Below are 16,065 nucleotides of genomic sequence, written 5' to 3' on the forward strand. Positions count from 1 at the left end.
TTTTCCAGCTTTTTTTATCCCAAGACAATTTTTGTGCTTTGTCCATATACTTACGCTACAATATGCTACAAGCACCCACATTTTCCCTAAAAAAAGACAAAAAAAACCACATTTCTTTTAAAAAACCCAGCTTTAGTTGAGTTTTTTGGGATTTATTTAAAAAAACCCAAAAAACCCTGGGTTCATGGACTTTTTTAAAAAAACCCGGGTTTTTGCCAACCCTGGATAATACATGTAGAAATAACGGCAAGATGAGTTGAAAGGGAAACGTTTCCGCTCCTTGTGCACAAACAAAGATAAACAATCTAACGCACTTTGGGAAAGGGACTTAACTTAGCGAAATTAATTTTTGATCTGAAAGTAGATCTTCTGCAAAACTTTCAATCACTAAAACTCATTGTTCACTGAACAGCTCCTGTCAAAATAGATATTTCGGTAAAATTATTGGAGTTGAAGACTGGAAGAAGAACAAATTGAAGCAATTGTTTAGTTGGCGTTATAACATTACAGTCGAATCCCGACATATGCATAGTTATTCTTATTTTTCTTCATCACATAAATTCAAGTAAAATAAAAATATAATGAATGCATTACTGTTGTTTAAATGTCTAATAAATATTTAATAAATAGGGCAGAATAGTAATGAATGGGATAAAAATCGAATAAGTTTAAAATAATAAATTTACTTCACAAAAACATTGCCCTTTGATGTTAATAGTGCATCTTATCACTCATGTAAGTGGACAGCATATTCGTTCATTAAAGTAAAGCCAAATTTTACAGCAAATTCATTTTTCCAAACAAGATATTTCAGCTAGCTAAAAGGATCAGTTTTGCGAGCTATATGTTGGGCACTACTGTTTTAAAGTATTAGAATTCCCCTATTTCTATGTTTTATTGCCTGACTCAAGTCTTCATTTTAAAACCTTCAAAATATCAAGATAAACTCTGATAAATTTAATAATGAACTTTTTGCAAGTAGTTGAAACGAACTCGGATGCAATTGAATTACACTTTTTGAGGGGCGTGGCAAAATCAAGAAAGTGAGAGTCCACTACAGAAATATAAAATATAAGAAGTACTGAAAATAATGGTGGGCCCAAAATTAGTAATGCTTCAGTAGTAAAATCACATCACAAAAAAAGGTGAGCGGCTGTTACAGAAGCGGATGAAATTGGATTCCAAAACTCTGATTTGTTTTTGAGATTGTTCAATTTATATGCAATATTACTAAATCACTCAATATTTCTAGCGCTCTTTTAGCAATTGTTGCTTTCTTACTGCCCAAGTCATTTTTTCATGACTTGAAATAAATTTCCATGACTTTTATGAAAATATTAATTTTTCATGATTTTTCCAGGTCTGAAATTTGTTTATTTATTTCCCATGACTTTCCAGGATTTCCATGACCCGTACGAACCCTGATTTCTGATGTCTGTAGGTTCCTAGGCCTAATCCACGTGTGGTCGGGCCAAAAAAAAAAAACTCAACATTCATTCGGGGGCGAGAAAACTGGAAATTAAGGCCGATTTTTGAGTGAAAATTTTTTCGCGAATACAATACTTTCTTTTTCGCGAAAAGGAAGTAAAAAATCAAGATGAATGTAAAACCAAAAAGTATTTCTTCATGTCTTACCTGTGGGTCAGTTTGTATCTCAAAGTGGTTGCTGCAGAGGTGGCACTTCATCCTGAACTTGTAGATGGAGGTCGTGTAGTACATGCCCACCTTGGTTTTTTCCGCATTGTAACGCACTCCCATGCCAATGTGATTCTCACAGCCGTTGCACCAGATATTGAACGGCATTTCGAATCTACGGGAAGACAATTCAATAAATCTCATAGTATTTAACAACTTTTCTTTTTTCGAATCTTTACATGGTGATAAATCTCTAAGAAAATTAAAATCAGAGTATAAGAGAATTTAAATACAAATACAAAAGTGACGACCAGCAACAGGCTCTGGGCCCAGCTAGACTGGTCCTAGTCAATTTACAATCCCCAGTGAAGATCAACGGCCCTCTTAAAACTGTCTACTCCCTTGCTCATTACCACCTCTTCCGGTAAGCTGTTCCAAGGTTCCACTACCCTGCTAAAATAATAATTTTTCCTAATATCCGTGTTAGCCTGAGATTTAAATAGCTCAAAACAATGACCCCTCGTCCCGTTTTCGGTGCTAAACTTTAGCCCCGTAACATCTTTCGTTTTAATAAATTTAAACAACTGAATCATGTCCCCTCGGTCTCTTCTTTGCTCGAGACTGTACATTTTTAGCCTTCTACGCCTGGAATCATAATCTAAGTGGGAAAGTCCACTTATTAGCCTTGTAGCCCGCCTTTGAACCCGTTCCAATACATTAATGTCTTTCTTAAGATAAGGAGACCAAAACTGAACAGCATACTCCAAATGAGGTCTTACCAAACTTCTATATAAGGGCAGAAGAACTTCTTTAGATTTGTTTGAAATAGATCTATTGATAAACCCTAGCATCTTATTGGCCTTGTTACTAGCAATGCTGCACTGTCAGCTAAACTTTAAACCCTGACTTATTAAGACCCCCAGATCAGTAACTTTGTCTGCCTGACTAATGACTGAACCTTGCAAATAATAACTTGTACACTTATTTCCATGCCCTAAATGTAGCACTCGACATTTCCCAACATTGACAGCCATACCCCATTTATCAGCCCACTCCGTAATATGATCTAGATCCTCTTGCAGCTGATTTGCTTGTTCTTCATTTTCTACACTCCCCATAACTTTGACATCATCAGCAAAGCAATTCATGTTCCCAGAAATATTTTTGTGAATATTGATCATAAAGACAATGAACAAAACAGGCCCTAACACTGATCCTTGAGGAACCCTGCTTAAGACCTCACTCCAATTAGAATAATTTCCCCTTACAACTACTCTTTGTTTCCTTCGGGTCAGCCAGTTTTTTACCCAAATGAAAGTTTTCCCTCCTATTCCTATATCAGCTTATTTGCTAAGTAGAGCAACATGCGGTACCTTATCGAAAGCTTTTTGAAAATCAATGTAAACAACATCTACAGGCTTCTTATTGTCCAAAGCCATGGTAACTTTCTCATAGAAATGTAATAAATTAGTTGCACAAGATTTACCTTTCCTGAAACCGTACTGAAAACTAGTCAATAGATTATTAGTCTCTAGAAAAGTTACTATCTTAATTTTCATCAATGTTTCAAAAATTTTGCAAACCACCGAAGTTAGACTCACAGGTCTATAATTTCCCGCACTCCCTTTAGACCCTTTCTTGAAGAGCGGTGTAATGTTAGCCAGCTTCCAGTCCTCTGGCACTGTCCCCGAATTATAAGAAGCAAAAGGTGCATCTTAAAGTTTAAGATAAGGTGCAATATCATCAAAGGCGATGATTGGGACCAAAAGGGGGGGAGGGCTAAAAAAGTCGACAACTAAAAGCCATAGGATTTTTATAGACAGCAAAAAATGAAAAAAAAAAAGGTTCAAAATTTTGCTAGGTAGGTTTTGAGAGCAGATGAGTGGTAACTGATGTAAATTCAAGTATTTCTTAGGATATTGATGAATTTTGTACACAATAACTTTCCCCAAAGAAACACTTAGATTTACATCATTTACCAAAAGTATTTTGAGATATCACAAAGGCTTGGTAATCATTTCATTAAATAACTATTTAAGTAAAACAATTGATTTACTAATATCTAAACATTGAATACATAAACTATAAATTACTGCTTGCGCTAAATAGTGTTTGGTAAGCAGATATACAAAGAAAAACAAATAATTATGTCCTGAAAATTTTTACGTTCCTGATTTTTTTTATAATTTCTAATTTTGGTACCTAAATTGGAAAATAAAATATATAAATGAACCATAAAAAGAGGGGGAGGCGGTCCTCCTGAATTACCGCCACTGAATATCATAATATTTACTTTCAATCTATATTATTGGAAATAAAATAACATTCTAGTTCAAGTCTTCCTATCCTACGCATAAGTAAATTATGGAAACTAAATTTGGTTTGGCACCTACTCTAATATGACGTAACTTCTTCCTTTGGAATTGAAGAAGAAAGGCAATTAATTTGCATGCCTAGTGAGCAATGGTTGAAACCATTCAAGGTATAGAAACTACAGTCGAGCCTCCATATATCGAACTTCCACATATCGAAATTTTCTATATATCGAAATCCCAGTAAATTTCAATGTTCATTACATAGAGAAATTGTTTCTATACATCGAAAAAATCTCTATATATCGAATTTTTTTTGAGACATTCGTAGATTTTTTTTTTCACTTTAGACTGTTTGTCTCATGAAAAATGAAGGTTAGAGGAGAAAATTATGTTTACTAAAGGTTGCTAAGAAACTCATGAGAAATCTGGATTTGAGGGGTGTGTAGATAGGTTGTTGTTCCGTTCTGAAGTTTTTAGATTCCCTCAGGTTTATTTCAAATCTTAGTGGTAACCAGTAACACTGTAAAATCAGTTTCACGTTCTCCTTTTTGTCTGTCGATTATCATTCCTAGTCCTTTTAGCTTCAGTAAAAATCATTCAAGTTAAGTAGATTGATTTTTTACTTTTCTCTCGATTACACTGTCAAAGCGAAAATCCCCTCATGTTGCGAATCAAGTTGAACTGCCGAAGAATCAAGATGCATGAAGGCACAAAAATATAATTTCTGTTCATTTTTCAGTCATTAACTTTCGTTTAATCCGATGCTCGTATAAATTAGAAATTGGGTTTCATGCACGAAAATTAGCTTCAATTTTAATGTTTTAGGTGATTTTTATGATAAAACAAGATCGTTTCCATGTATTGAAATTTCTACGTATCGAATTTTTTTCCGGCAATTTGCTGCTTCGATATATGGAGGTCCGACTGTAGTAGAAGTGGCTGCTTTTGCAAAAACTGAAAAACTTGCCTTGCCTACCCATTAACTGCCCGTGACACAGCAAACGACAAAGCACTCACCTTATGATGAGGATGCCCATGTGCAGCTTTCTCGCTCTCTCTCTCAGGGCGTGGGTGCCTCGGAACTTGTTGATGGAACCCTTCGCCGGGGTCCATTCCGGTGGGTAGTACTTGTTCACCGCCTTGCGTTCCGCCTGGAGAATGAAGAAAAAAAAAGGGCCAAAAGTTAATATTCAGATTTCATAGTTACTAATATCCTCCATATTTCCAAACATAATGTTGGCTGCATTTAGCCAACAATGCAGCATTGCTAGTTACAAGGCCAATAAGATGCTTGGGTTTCTCAATAGATCTATTTCAAACAAATCTAAAGAAGTTCTTCTGCCCTTATATAGAAGTTTGGTAAGACCCCATTTGGAGTATGCTGTTCAGTTTTGGTCTCCTTATCTTAAGAAAGACATTAACGTATTGGAAAGGGTTCAAAGGCGGGCTACAAGGCTAATAAATGGAATTTCTCATTTAGACTACGATTCCAGGCTTAGAAGGCTAAAAATGTACAGTCTGGAGCAAAGAAGAGACCGAGGGGACATGATTCAGTTGTTTAAATTTATTAAAATGAAAGATGTTACGGGACTGAAGTTTAGCACTGAAAACAGGACAAGGGATCATTGTTTTAAGCCATTTAAATCTCAAGCTAACACGAATATTAGGAAAAATTATTATTATAGCAGGGTAGTGGAACCTTGGAACAGTTTACCGGAAGAGGTGGTAATGAGCAAGGGAGTAGATAGTTTTGAGAGGGCCATTGATCTTCACTGGGGATTGTAAATTGACTAGGACCAGTCTAGCTGGGTCCGAGCCTGTTGCTGGTCGTCACTTTTGTATTTGTGTTTGTACTTATAAGCACTCATCTAAAATTTCTTTCGGAAGAAAATCATCATTTCAAAACTAAATTAATCGTATTTTCATATTTTCATTAAATAAATTGATAAATGAAACAAAGAAAACCCTGATCCTCAAAAGTAATTTTCAGCTGCACTCTAGAATATACACTACTGGTGCTATACACCAAGAAGGAGTTGTCAGAATGAAACAAAATTTTGCACACCTGATGGCAACATTGATGCTAGAAAATGATTACAAAATGAAAGCAAAAGGATCATTTAGAACTGAAAAAATCCCACATGAATAGAGGTTTAAGTGTTACTCTTTTGCGCCACCTCTAGCGTGAATGTAAGTCCATACAGTCGAGCATTGAGGCGCAGCAGTTTCGTACGATGTCTTATGTCCTCTCGCACCACAGTTGCTGTAAACGATCGCCACTAATTCGATCAAACGTAGAGGCTGTCTAATTTACCATCTCAAGTGATCCCAGATATGCTGTATTCGTGACAAATCAGTGCATCGCGCAGACCAGAGAAAGTGAAAATGAGGAAGAGGAAATCCCTTGACACCCTTGCTGTGTGTGACTGAGCACTGTCATGTTAAAAAATGGCTCCTGGGAGCCCCGTCGTTAATGCCAACACATGCGTATGAGTTTGATCGAATGAGTGGCTCGTTTACAGCAACTATGGCACGAGATGAAGTAGGATATCGTAGGAGACTGCTATGCCTTAATGCCGATTGTATCGCTTTGTACATCGTACATTCACGCTAGAGGTGGATTAACAGGGTACTTAAAACCTCTATTCATTTGAGATTTTTCCAACAATAAATGATCAGTTTGCTTTCACTTTGTAATCACTTTCTAACGTCAATTTCGCTACCACATGTGCAAAATTTAGCTTCATTCTGGCAATTTCTTCTTGCTGTAACATTTCTAATGGCTAGTAGTGTATATATAAAAAAAAGTTACAAAAAAAAGAAAGCATTGGACAAACAACAATCAGCAAAATGAAAATGTTATTATGATTCATAACAAAATTTGTCACATTTAATAGTACAGCCACTATCAGTAGGAATGCCTCAAAACTATTTTTTGCAGGGTTAAAGGTAAATTCAGACTAGGTTAAAATGGAAAGGTAAAAAAAGACTAGCAAAAAAAGAAAACCGGTAATCATTCTCAGTGACAAATCCAAGGGGGAATTTGAGGATACATTTCCCCGAAACAGAGAAAGATGCCATTTTTCTACCGCATAGAAAGTGATCAAAACTAACCCCATATCTTTCTACGAAATTAAACTATATCCCACTCCAAAAAAATTTTCTGGTTAGGTCACTGATCATATCCTTTGATAAGAGTCAATACCTGTAGACCCATTATTTGGACTGCAGTCGAACCTCCTTAACGCGAACTCGCTTAGTGCGAAATAAATGCTATTCCCCGTCAGATAAAGCTACAAATTAGTATTAAATCAGTCGCTTAACATGAAGAGGATTTAGACGAAATCCCGCATAAGACGAAGACAATTTTAAGGTCTCGAAGAAAAAAGAAAATCCCCATACTTTTACAGGAAATAACTTTCGAAAATCGAAAAAAATCCTCTCCTTGTGCAGGAAAATGAGAAAACCACGTTGCTTCAAGAAAGTACTAACTTTAACTGCAGACTATGCTTACAGTAAAAAAACTTGAATGAACGGTGGATCTTCACCAAGTGACTGGAAAAACCTAGATTTTAAATTTCATCGCAAAAAAAAGTCTAATCCCGGACACCTGTTCTGCTATTGTAGAGGTTAAAGGTCTAAAAGCGATAAAGTGTTTTTTTTTACCCGTCACCACTGCAGGGAAAATCCAGTCTTGCGATCAAGGAAAAAGCAAATGTTTGAACTTGGCCCTACTTAATAATTAAAAGAGTAAGCGGAAATTCAGTAGGGCCATGGTTTGAAAATGCACTGATGTAAAGAAATGATTCAAATATCCGTTGTCTGTTTCGAATTTCTTGTGTTTCTTACTTAAACCAGAGGCAGCTCGTGGGAGGGGCCCCGGCCCCCTCACTTTTTTCAGACAGTAATTTATAACTTTTTTATTTATTATCCTTTCTTTTTTTGCGTATGTGCTTGAAATTTAAAACAATGGATTGTACCGTATTTTTCTGCGTATAATCCGCGGATTGTCGGTTAAAAAAGTAAAATTAATGAAGTGCGGTTTATACGCTGCAGCAGACTATCTCTGTGTGTGTGTGTGTGTGTTTTTTCCCCTCAACACCAACGCATTGAACCTCAATATTTACAGCAGAATTCGCCGAGACCGAAGAATTCGTTACTCTGCCCGTATGTTGTTTATTTTACACAGCTTGAATGTCATTAATATCGTTCGTGATTTACTTATTAAGTAAGTTGTAGCTTTTCCTGTGTTTAAAATGAATTTAATTTTATTTATTTAACACAAATAATAATTTTCAGAAAAATTAAATTTTTTTTTTCAGAAACTGGGGGGGGGGGGGGGGCTATGAGTGCACCCATGATCTGGCCCCCTCACTTTTCCAAGACACTAGCTACTACTGCCTTAAACTATAAATTTTTATGCTTGTATGAACATTTTTGTACTAAGGTACTTTGGTTCCTTCCTAAATTTTCTGAGGCACAAAACAAAAAAAAAACCCGTCTGCTTACACGAAATCCGGTAAACTTCGAAATCGGTTAACGAGAAATTCAGTTAACCGGAAATATTTTGGCTTCCCCGTCGAGTTCATGTTAACGAGGTTTGACTGTATTAGGGAAGCAAATTATCCCCCCCCCCCCCACTTGATTCTAAAAATAAAATTTAATGCTGCTTTTTGGCATAGATTTTGACGGTTTTTATTTTCTCTATAATATGAAGATGAGCTACTCTTCTATGCTTCCCTTCCCAGAGGAAACTTTGAAATGACAGGCCTGCGAACCTGTCGAGTTGAAAGTATTTCCTACCACAGACACAAAAATCCTTGGGGAGCTTTATAATACAGCAGGGTTGGCCGGATTGAACCCAATGGGTTTATTTGAAAAAAAAATCCATTATTTAGTACACTTTTGTTTTTTTTTATAATTTTCTGAGCAGTTTTTAAAAATTTAATTAATTTAAATACTTTCACAATTTAAACTTTTTTATTTGTTCTTCAACACAGACAATGGACATAAAAAATGAATTTTGAACTTTGATAGTATTTCTTAACTCTTAATGGCATTAAAAAAATACTTCAAAGATTTTAAATAAATAACTCAAATTATCTTGACTAAGTCCTGTCACGTCTGATTTTCTCAATATTTGTAGATTGTACAGAGGAAACTACTCTAGCTAAAAGGTTTTCATGGGAATTATTTTCTGCAAATCAACACGTCACAAATCTCGAATAAACAAGGTATATTTTTTTAGAAATTAACAGATTTTACAAATGATGGGACAGAAAACAGAATAGGTTGTATAGTGTTTTCATTATCTTACGAAAAAGTTTAATATTTCTTACTCTGTACACAGAAATAGAAAAACAGGCAACATAAAATTCAAAGAAATGTCTTTGTCTGGAATTCAGTAAAAAGGGATTTAAACTACTTGAGGTTCTACAGTAGTTTTGCATAACAAAATGAAATACAATAAAGTAAAATGCAAAAAAAAAAAAAAAAAAAAAAATGTAATTAAAAACAAACGAACGAACAATAGATTTTATCACTCAAGAAGTAACTTTGCCTTAACTGTTGCTAATCATGGAAACTAAAAAAAATCTGAAACTTCACCATTCCTGAGTTTTGTCGTCTTTTATATACTTTTCTTCAGAAAACGCTGAATTTTCCAGCTTTTTTTACCTCAAGACAATTTTTGTGCTTTGTCCATATACTTACACCACAATATGCTACAAGTACCCCACATTTTCCCTAAAAAAAGACAAAAAAAAAAACCCCACATTTCTTTTTAAAAAAAACCAGCTTTAGTTGGGTTTTATTTAAAAAAACCCAAAAATCCCTGGTGCCATGGGTTTAAAAAAAAAAAAACGGGTTTTTGCCAACCCTGTAACACAGCAAACAATTTTTTAAAGAACGCTTTTAATTCGAATTTAGTTGAAGATAATTTCATTCACTCTCTGCACCGTAAATTTTGAGACAAACAGGTTCGAATTTATTACTTCAATGATAAACTGTAGGCGATGTCAAGGAAACAAACTTTAATAACTTCAGCTTTCTAAAAAGAAGCATTCTATATTTGCCATTGTGCTAAGAGAACGTCTGAAGAAAGGTACAGATGGTGAAAACAGTAATACGTGTCTCAATGTATTATAGGGGAGGGTGGTGCATCTTGGGACACTTTTAAGATAATGATTTTTAGAAATTTTACTTTCAAACCAATTTTCACCAAACTTAGCTGACATTCAATTTAGACATTTCTGCTTCAATCAAAATTTGTTTCACTCCATAATTTCATCAAATTAAATTTTCATTAAAAAAAAAATTAAAAAGTCATTACAACATCCCAACCTTGGGGGGATGTAACCAATTATTGCTGGTGCTTGGGACACCAGCAATAATCCTAATAATTGTCATCTTAAATAATTGAAATCTTACTACTTGTGAATTCCATTTGTGTGACAGACATGACATAAGACAACTTTTTTGCTGATTTTAAAATAGTAAATATTTATTGATCAGAAAAAAAGTGCCATGGATTGATGTAGATATATGCCTTAATAATAAAAAAACACTAAAATTTTAGTTTAAGAGAAAATACTTTTAATTTTACGGGTTAAAATGTGCCATGACAGACATGACAAAATTGTGACATAGATTCTGAGTGACCATACATTATTACAATTTGCTCTTAATTGGTATGCATTTCAAGTCTAGAATTTTTTGGGAATGAAGATCTGATTTGGATCTCTCAAGCAGGAAGAAAAATATTAAGAAATTTATGAATAGTAAATTATTATAAAAAATAGATCATCGTGATAGACATGACAAGGTTTTGTGACAGACATGACGTGTGTACAATTTTATGCAAATTTTTGTATTTTTTCTTTAACCATCATCTTTTAAAACTTTTCCCCACTATTTAGTGGTTACAAGATGATTAAACACTAAAAGGTTACATTATATGACAGAAAACAAAAATTGAAAAAAGTTTTAAAACCTATAAAACCCTCTGGAATTGACCAGTGTGGGAGCTATAACCAGGGTTGGCAAGTTTCTGCCGAGGCGGTTAAAACCACTGGTAGAAACCGGTTAAAACCGGCATGGCAAAAACCACTTTCTGCCACTTTGCGGCAGAAACTGGCAAAAACTCACAAAATGAAAAATAAATTCTTGATATACAATAGAAAATGCATACAAAAAATAATTGTTAACCAATGCACTGTAATTTTATTACAAAATTATCACAATTCGAAATCAAATGTTACATTAAATGAAAAATTATCATATAAGCTTTGTGCTACAATATGATTAAGGTGAAAAAACAACGTAAATAAAGCACAAATATTCGAGAAAATACAGCATATAGCTATTTCAAATTAATTAATTTGAAATAGCTATATGCTGTATTTTCTCGAATATTTGTGCTTTATTTACGTTGTTTTTTCACCTTAATCAAATGTTACATTGTTTGAACCCTGCAATTGCCTCTTAGAAAAGCTGGTTTCAAAAATTTAAACAGGTTCTCAATTTAATACGCACAAATGAGAAATTTTAGAATATTCTTGAAACAGAAGAGCTAGCAGACAATGCATCAAGGAGCAAGCAATGTTCGTGAAACTTTCATCTATTGTATAACTGGTTCACCATGTAGTAACTGGGCTTGTGGTAAAAATTTGACTGGAAAAACAAGTTTTGAGAAATGGGGCCAATTTGTTTTGCAAAGCTGTGACATTAGGTACAAAATTTAGTCAAGTAAAATTCTGGCACTTTCTTCTTGAAGCACATGACATGATAATTTCAATCACAAACAATTTAGAGGAAGCATATAGGTAAGTGAGCAAATTACAATCAGTAATGCCTGTTTAATTCTGTATGTCACTCCTCTTTCCTAAGCACCCCCATATGATTTTTTATCCTTTGTTAAACTAATACAAATACTATGAGCCTCTGCAATTGAAAAGTTCCCTTTCTGAACTAAATCAAGGGCACTAGAATTGGATTTTATTTTGTTTTAATGATGAAATGATATTTAATTTTTTAGTTTACTTAAACAAATATCATTTACTAATTAGGTACTTGAGTTATTAAAGACATTTTAAAGTTTTTGCCAGTTTCTGCCGGTTTTTACCGGTTATAACCAGTTTCTGCCACTGGCACCAGGGTTGGCAAAAACCCGGGTTTTTTTAAAAAAGCCCATGGACCCAGGGTTTTTTGGGTTTTTTTAAATAAAACCCAAAAAAAAACCCAACTAAAGTTGGGTTTTTTTAAAAGAAATGTGGGTTTTTTTGTCTTTTTTTAAGGAAAATGTGGGGGTACTTATAGAATATTGTAGCGTAAGTATATGGACAATGTGCAAAAATTGTCTTCGGGTAAAAAAAGCTGGAAAACTAGTTAAAATTCAGCATTTTCTGGAGAAAAATATAAAAGACGAAAAAACCCAAGAATGGTGAAGTTTCAGATTTTTTAATTTTCATTATTACCAACAGTTAAGGTAAAGTTACTTCTCGAGTGATAAAATCTATTGTACGTTTTTAATTACTACATTTTTTTTTTTTTTGCATTTTACTTAATTGTATTTTATTTTGTTATGTAAAACTACTGTAGAACCTCAAGTAGTTTAAATCCCTTTTTACTGAATTCCAGCTTAATCAAGATATTTCTTTGAACTGTATGTTGCATGTTTTTCTATTTCTGTGTACAGAGTAAGAAATATTAAACTTTTTCGTAAGATAATGAAAATACTGCACCTGTTCTGTTTTCTGTCGACCGTTTGAAAAATCTGTTTATTTCTAAAAAATATACCTTGTGTTTATTCGATATTTGTGATGTGTTGGTTAGCAGAAAATAATTCACATGAAAGCCTTTTAACTAAATTAGTTTCCTCTGTACAATCTACAAATATTGAGAAAATCAGACTGACAGGACTTGGTCAATATAATTTGAGTTATTTATTGACCAGTTAAAGAAAAAAGTTAAATACATTTATTTAAAATCTGAAGTATTTTTTTAATGCCGTTAAGAGTTAAGAAATACTATTCAAGTTCTAAATTCATTTTTTTGTTCTTTATCTGTGGTGAAGAACAAATAAAAATGAAGTTTAAATTGTAAAAGTATTTAAATTAATTAATTTTTTTAAAAACTTCTCAGAAAATTTAAAAAAAAACCCAAAAGTGGGTTAAATAATGGGTTTTTTTAAATGGGTTTTTTCAAAAAAACCCATTGGGTCCAACCCAATTGGGTCCAATTCGGCCAACCCTGACTGGCACGGCAAAAACTAGTTTCTGCCGGCAGAAAGCCAACCCTGGCTATAACGTTTCCTATTATTTGTTCCTTTGCATACCATACAATTGCTTTTCCGGTTCAAACTTAAACAAATCCTTTATTTTGATTGGTATTAAGCATTTTACTTTGTATTGATTGTGAGCAGTTTGTGTTATTACTCCTCGAAAAACATCATTGTCGTACTGCACATTAACCCATTGGCTACATTACAAATTCGTATCAGTTGTGTTTGAATAGATGTAGTTTTCTGCTGCTGTTTCAAGAGCAGACGCATGAACAGCAGGGAATTTCCTATTTTCTTTTCTAGATCTCCCCATTAGTGTTATTTTAATATTTCAATACTTTACCTAGAAATAAAAAATCAATTATCTGTAAAACAGTAGCATTTTCTCAACTTAACTTCATTTAAACTCATCAGATTTATTAAGTACAATGAAACAGGCTTTTTCTGTACTGTACATTGGTGGAGCAGCTTGGGACAGTGTCCTAACCTGCACCACCACTGCGTATTCCAACCTGCCTTGCTTAGATTGTATGATCTTTTTTAAAAGTTAGACTAAGCAGCACAATACATTTTTTAACTTTTAAATTATTATGAAAGAACATGTTTTAATTTCCACATGCTCTGATTGAATTTATTTCATTTCCTACTTAAAAATTTTTATAATGAAACTACCCAGAGCCGTGTCCAAGGGGAGAGTTTTATGGATTAAACCCCTCCCAATGAAAAAAAAATGAATGAATCATTAAACGATTTTCCAAAACGTATTTTAAGTTTTAATTAATTTTAGAGTTAAACTCTGATACAGTATTCACCCTCTTTAATATTTCCCCATGTTTAACAATTAACATTTCCTCAATTGTAGGATTCCCAAGCCCTTTCGCTTCTAAGCGCTTGAAAAAATGGAATGGCTGGAGAGTCCGGCAACGCTATAAGCATGCAGGGGAAAATTATCTAAACGAATATTAGACAATGACGTACCCCCCCCCCCCCCAAAAAAAACTTAGGGGCATGGAAAATAATTACTTTGCTTACTATTTTTTTTTTAATGGTACGCCTTTAGTGTTGGATGAACTAGTCGTTTCACACATTAGAAAAATGTTTCTATGTGAAACAGCAATTTTTTTTAATACAATTTTTATTATCATTAAATTCCTGTTCAATGTTATTTGATGGAAAAATAAAAGAAAAAAAACTAGCATTAGGTGGCACAAAAGAAATATGTGTGCTTTTACAAAATGTTCAACTGTACAGATAAGATTTCCTTTAAAAAAAAAAGCCTAGTTATCGAACTAAAATGAACTATTCAACACGCGTAGTTAGTTTTTCTTTTGACAACGTAAGTTACATTGGTAAAAAGTTTCAACCCCTCCCTTTATGAAATCCTGGACACAGGCCTGACCTATCAATGCAACTCCCCGCCTTTCAAGACAAAGAAAATGTGATCAGTTTTTTCCTGTTCGTGTGAGAAATTCCAAAGTACCCTGAAGAGTAGATCCCGCTGCCATCAATGATGTCCTAAGAGAACTAATTTCTGTTTACAAAGTTAAAGCTCAAATTTATAGTGTCCCAAGGTGCCTCATCTTCCCCTACTATTTTCCAAAAAAAAATTAGATACAGTATGCTAAAATAGATATCCAGCAAACAGGAGCAAATTTCTATATAAAACGTAGGGCCATTAACAAAAATTAATTCAACTACAACATTACAAAGATTCTTCGTTTAGTAAGGGAAATCAAAATAGACGACATCATTCGATATTGTGATAGAGCATCATGCAAGCGTATACAATAGACAATACAATACATTATAGTATTTTAGCAGCAAGTAATTAGAAATAAATGTCACTCTGTTTTTCAAATTAAAACAAATCTGCAGTAGTAGGTGGGGCATTCCACGGTATTTTTGACATTATGTAGAGTCCGTAACGTGACCTTTTTTGCCATAACTTTTTAATTTACCGTTTGATTTGCAAATTATTTTATTTTGAGCTGGTGTTAGTAGGAAAAGATCAAAATAAAATAATATGCTAATCAAACAGTAAATTAAAAAGTTATGGCAAAAAAGGTCACGTTACGGACTCTACATAAATGTCAAAAATACCGTGGAATGCCTCAGGTACAGATTTCACTCAGTAGCTAAGAACTTAAAATAAAAGGTCGAAAACCAGTTCGAATTTGGAAAATCATACGACAATGTTTTTCAACAAAGTGCAACTCTGCATTTTCATTATGCAAAAAAAACTGAATGGGAAGTTTTTGTTTACTTGAAACATACCATTTTTCTTTCCTCCTTTTTTGATTAGCAGAAGCGTCTGAACTTTATGAAACAAGCATAAATTTAACTATGAAGTAAAATTATCAATTCAACACTTTTTTTCTATCGTATAAACTCATTTTCATATTTAAATTACATTTGGAATTAATTACATTAGCTAATTTTCTCCATTTCACATTATACTACATTACATTAGCGCAAAAGAATGTCAGTAAGAAGAGAGTTAAGAATGCTAAGGAACTCCTCTTCTTTTCAAAATCCCGATTCGTTTGCAACATTACGAGCTTAGCGTTTCCCCTCCATAATATTTAGAAAGTATTGATTAGAAACAATACAGGAAAGAATGTGCAGCACAAAAAAAGGAAATATATGTACTTTTTCAGTTTTATGTACAGCTGTGTAAATACTTTGTAAAAATCAGGAAGCTGGGCCCCACTGTGAGGGACTATATGGAAAGCTAGTGACGAGTATGGAATCCAGTGACGCAGATCAAAGAAAGATTTTTAAGAAAAGTCATTGTTTAATACTTTAATTTCAAAAGCATTTTTGCATTGTATAATA

At 33.7% G+C, this 16,065-nt stretch overlaps 1 protein-coding gene across 1 annotated transcript in view; it reads right to left on the reverse strand.

Moving 5' to 3' along the window:
* The window catches only part of LOC129216860 (coiled-coil domain-containing protein 130 homolog), a 38,186-nt gene extending 22,490 nt beyond the window's left edge, over positions 1 to 15,696 (reverse strand). The window contains exons 1-3 of the mRNA XM_054851074.1: positions 15,505 to 15,696; positions 4,968 to 5,101; positions 1,636 to 1,810 (exon numbers count right to left, since the gene is read on the reverse strand). Coding sequence (XP_054707049.1) covers positions 1,636 to 1,810; positions 4,968 to 5,101; positions 15,505 to 15,507 — 312 coding nt within the window. The 5' untranslated portion in view covers positions 15,508 to 15,696. The remainder of the gene's footprint in view (positions 1 to 1,635; positions 1,811 to 4,967; positions 5,102 to 15,504) is intronic.
* Positions 15,697 to 16,065: the final 369 nt, after the last annotated feature.

Source organism: Uloborus diversus, chromosome 2 (assembly GCF_026930045.1).
Source record: "Uloborus diversus isolate 005 chromosome 2, Udiv.v.3.1, whole genome shotgun sequence".
Taxonomy (NCBI): domain Eukaryota; kingdom Metazoa; phylum Arthropoda; class Arachnida; order Araneae; family Uloboridae; genus Uloborus; species Uloborus diversus.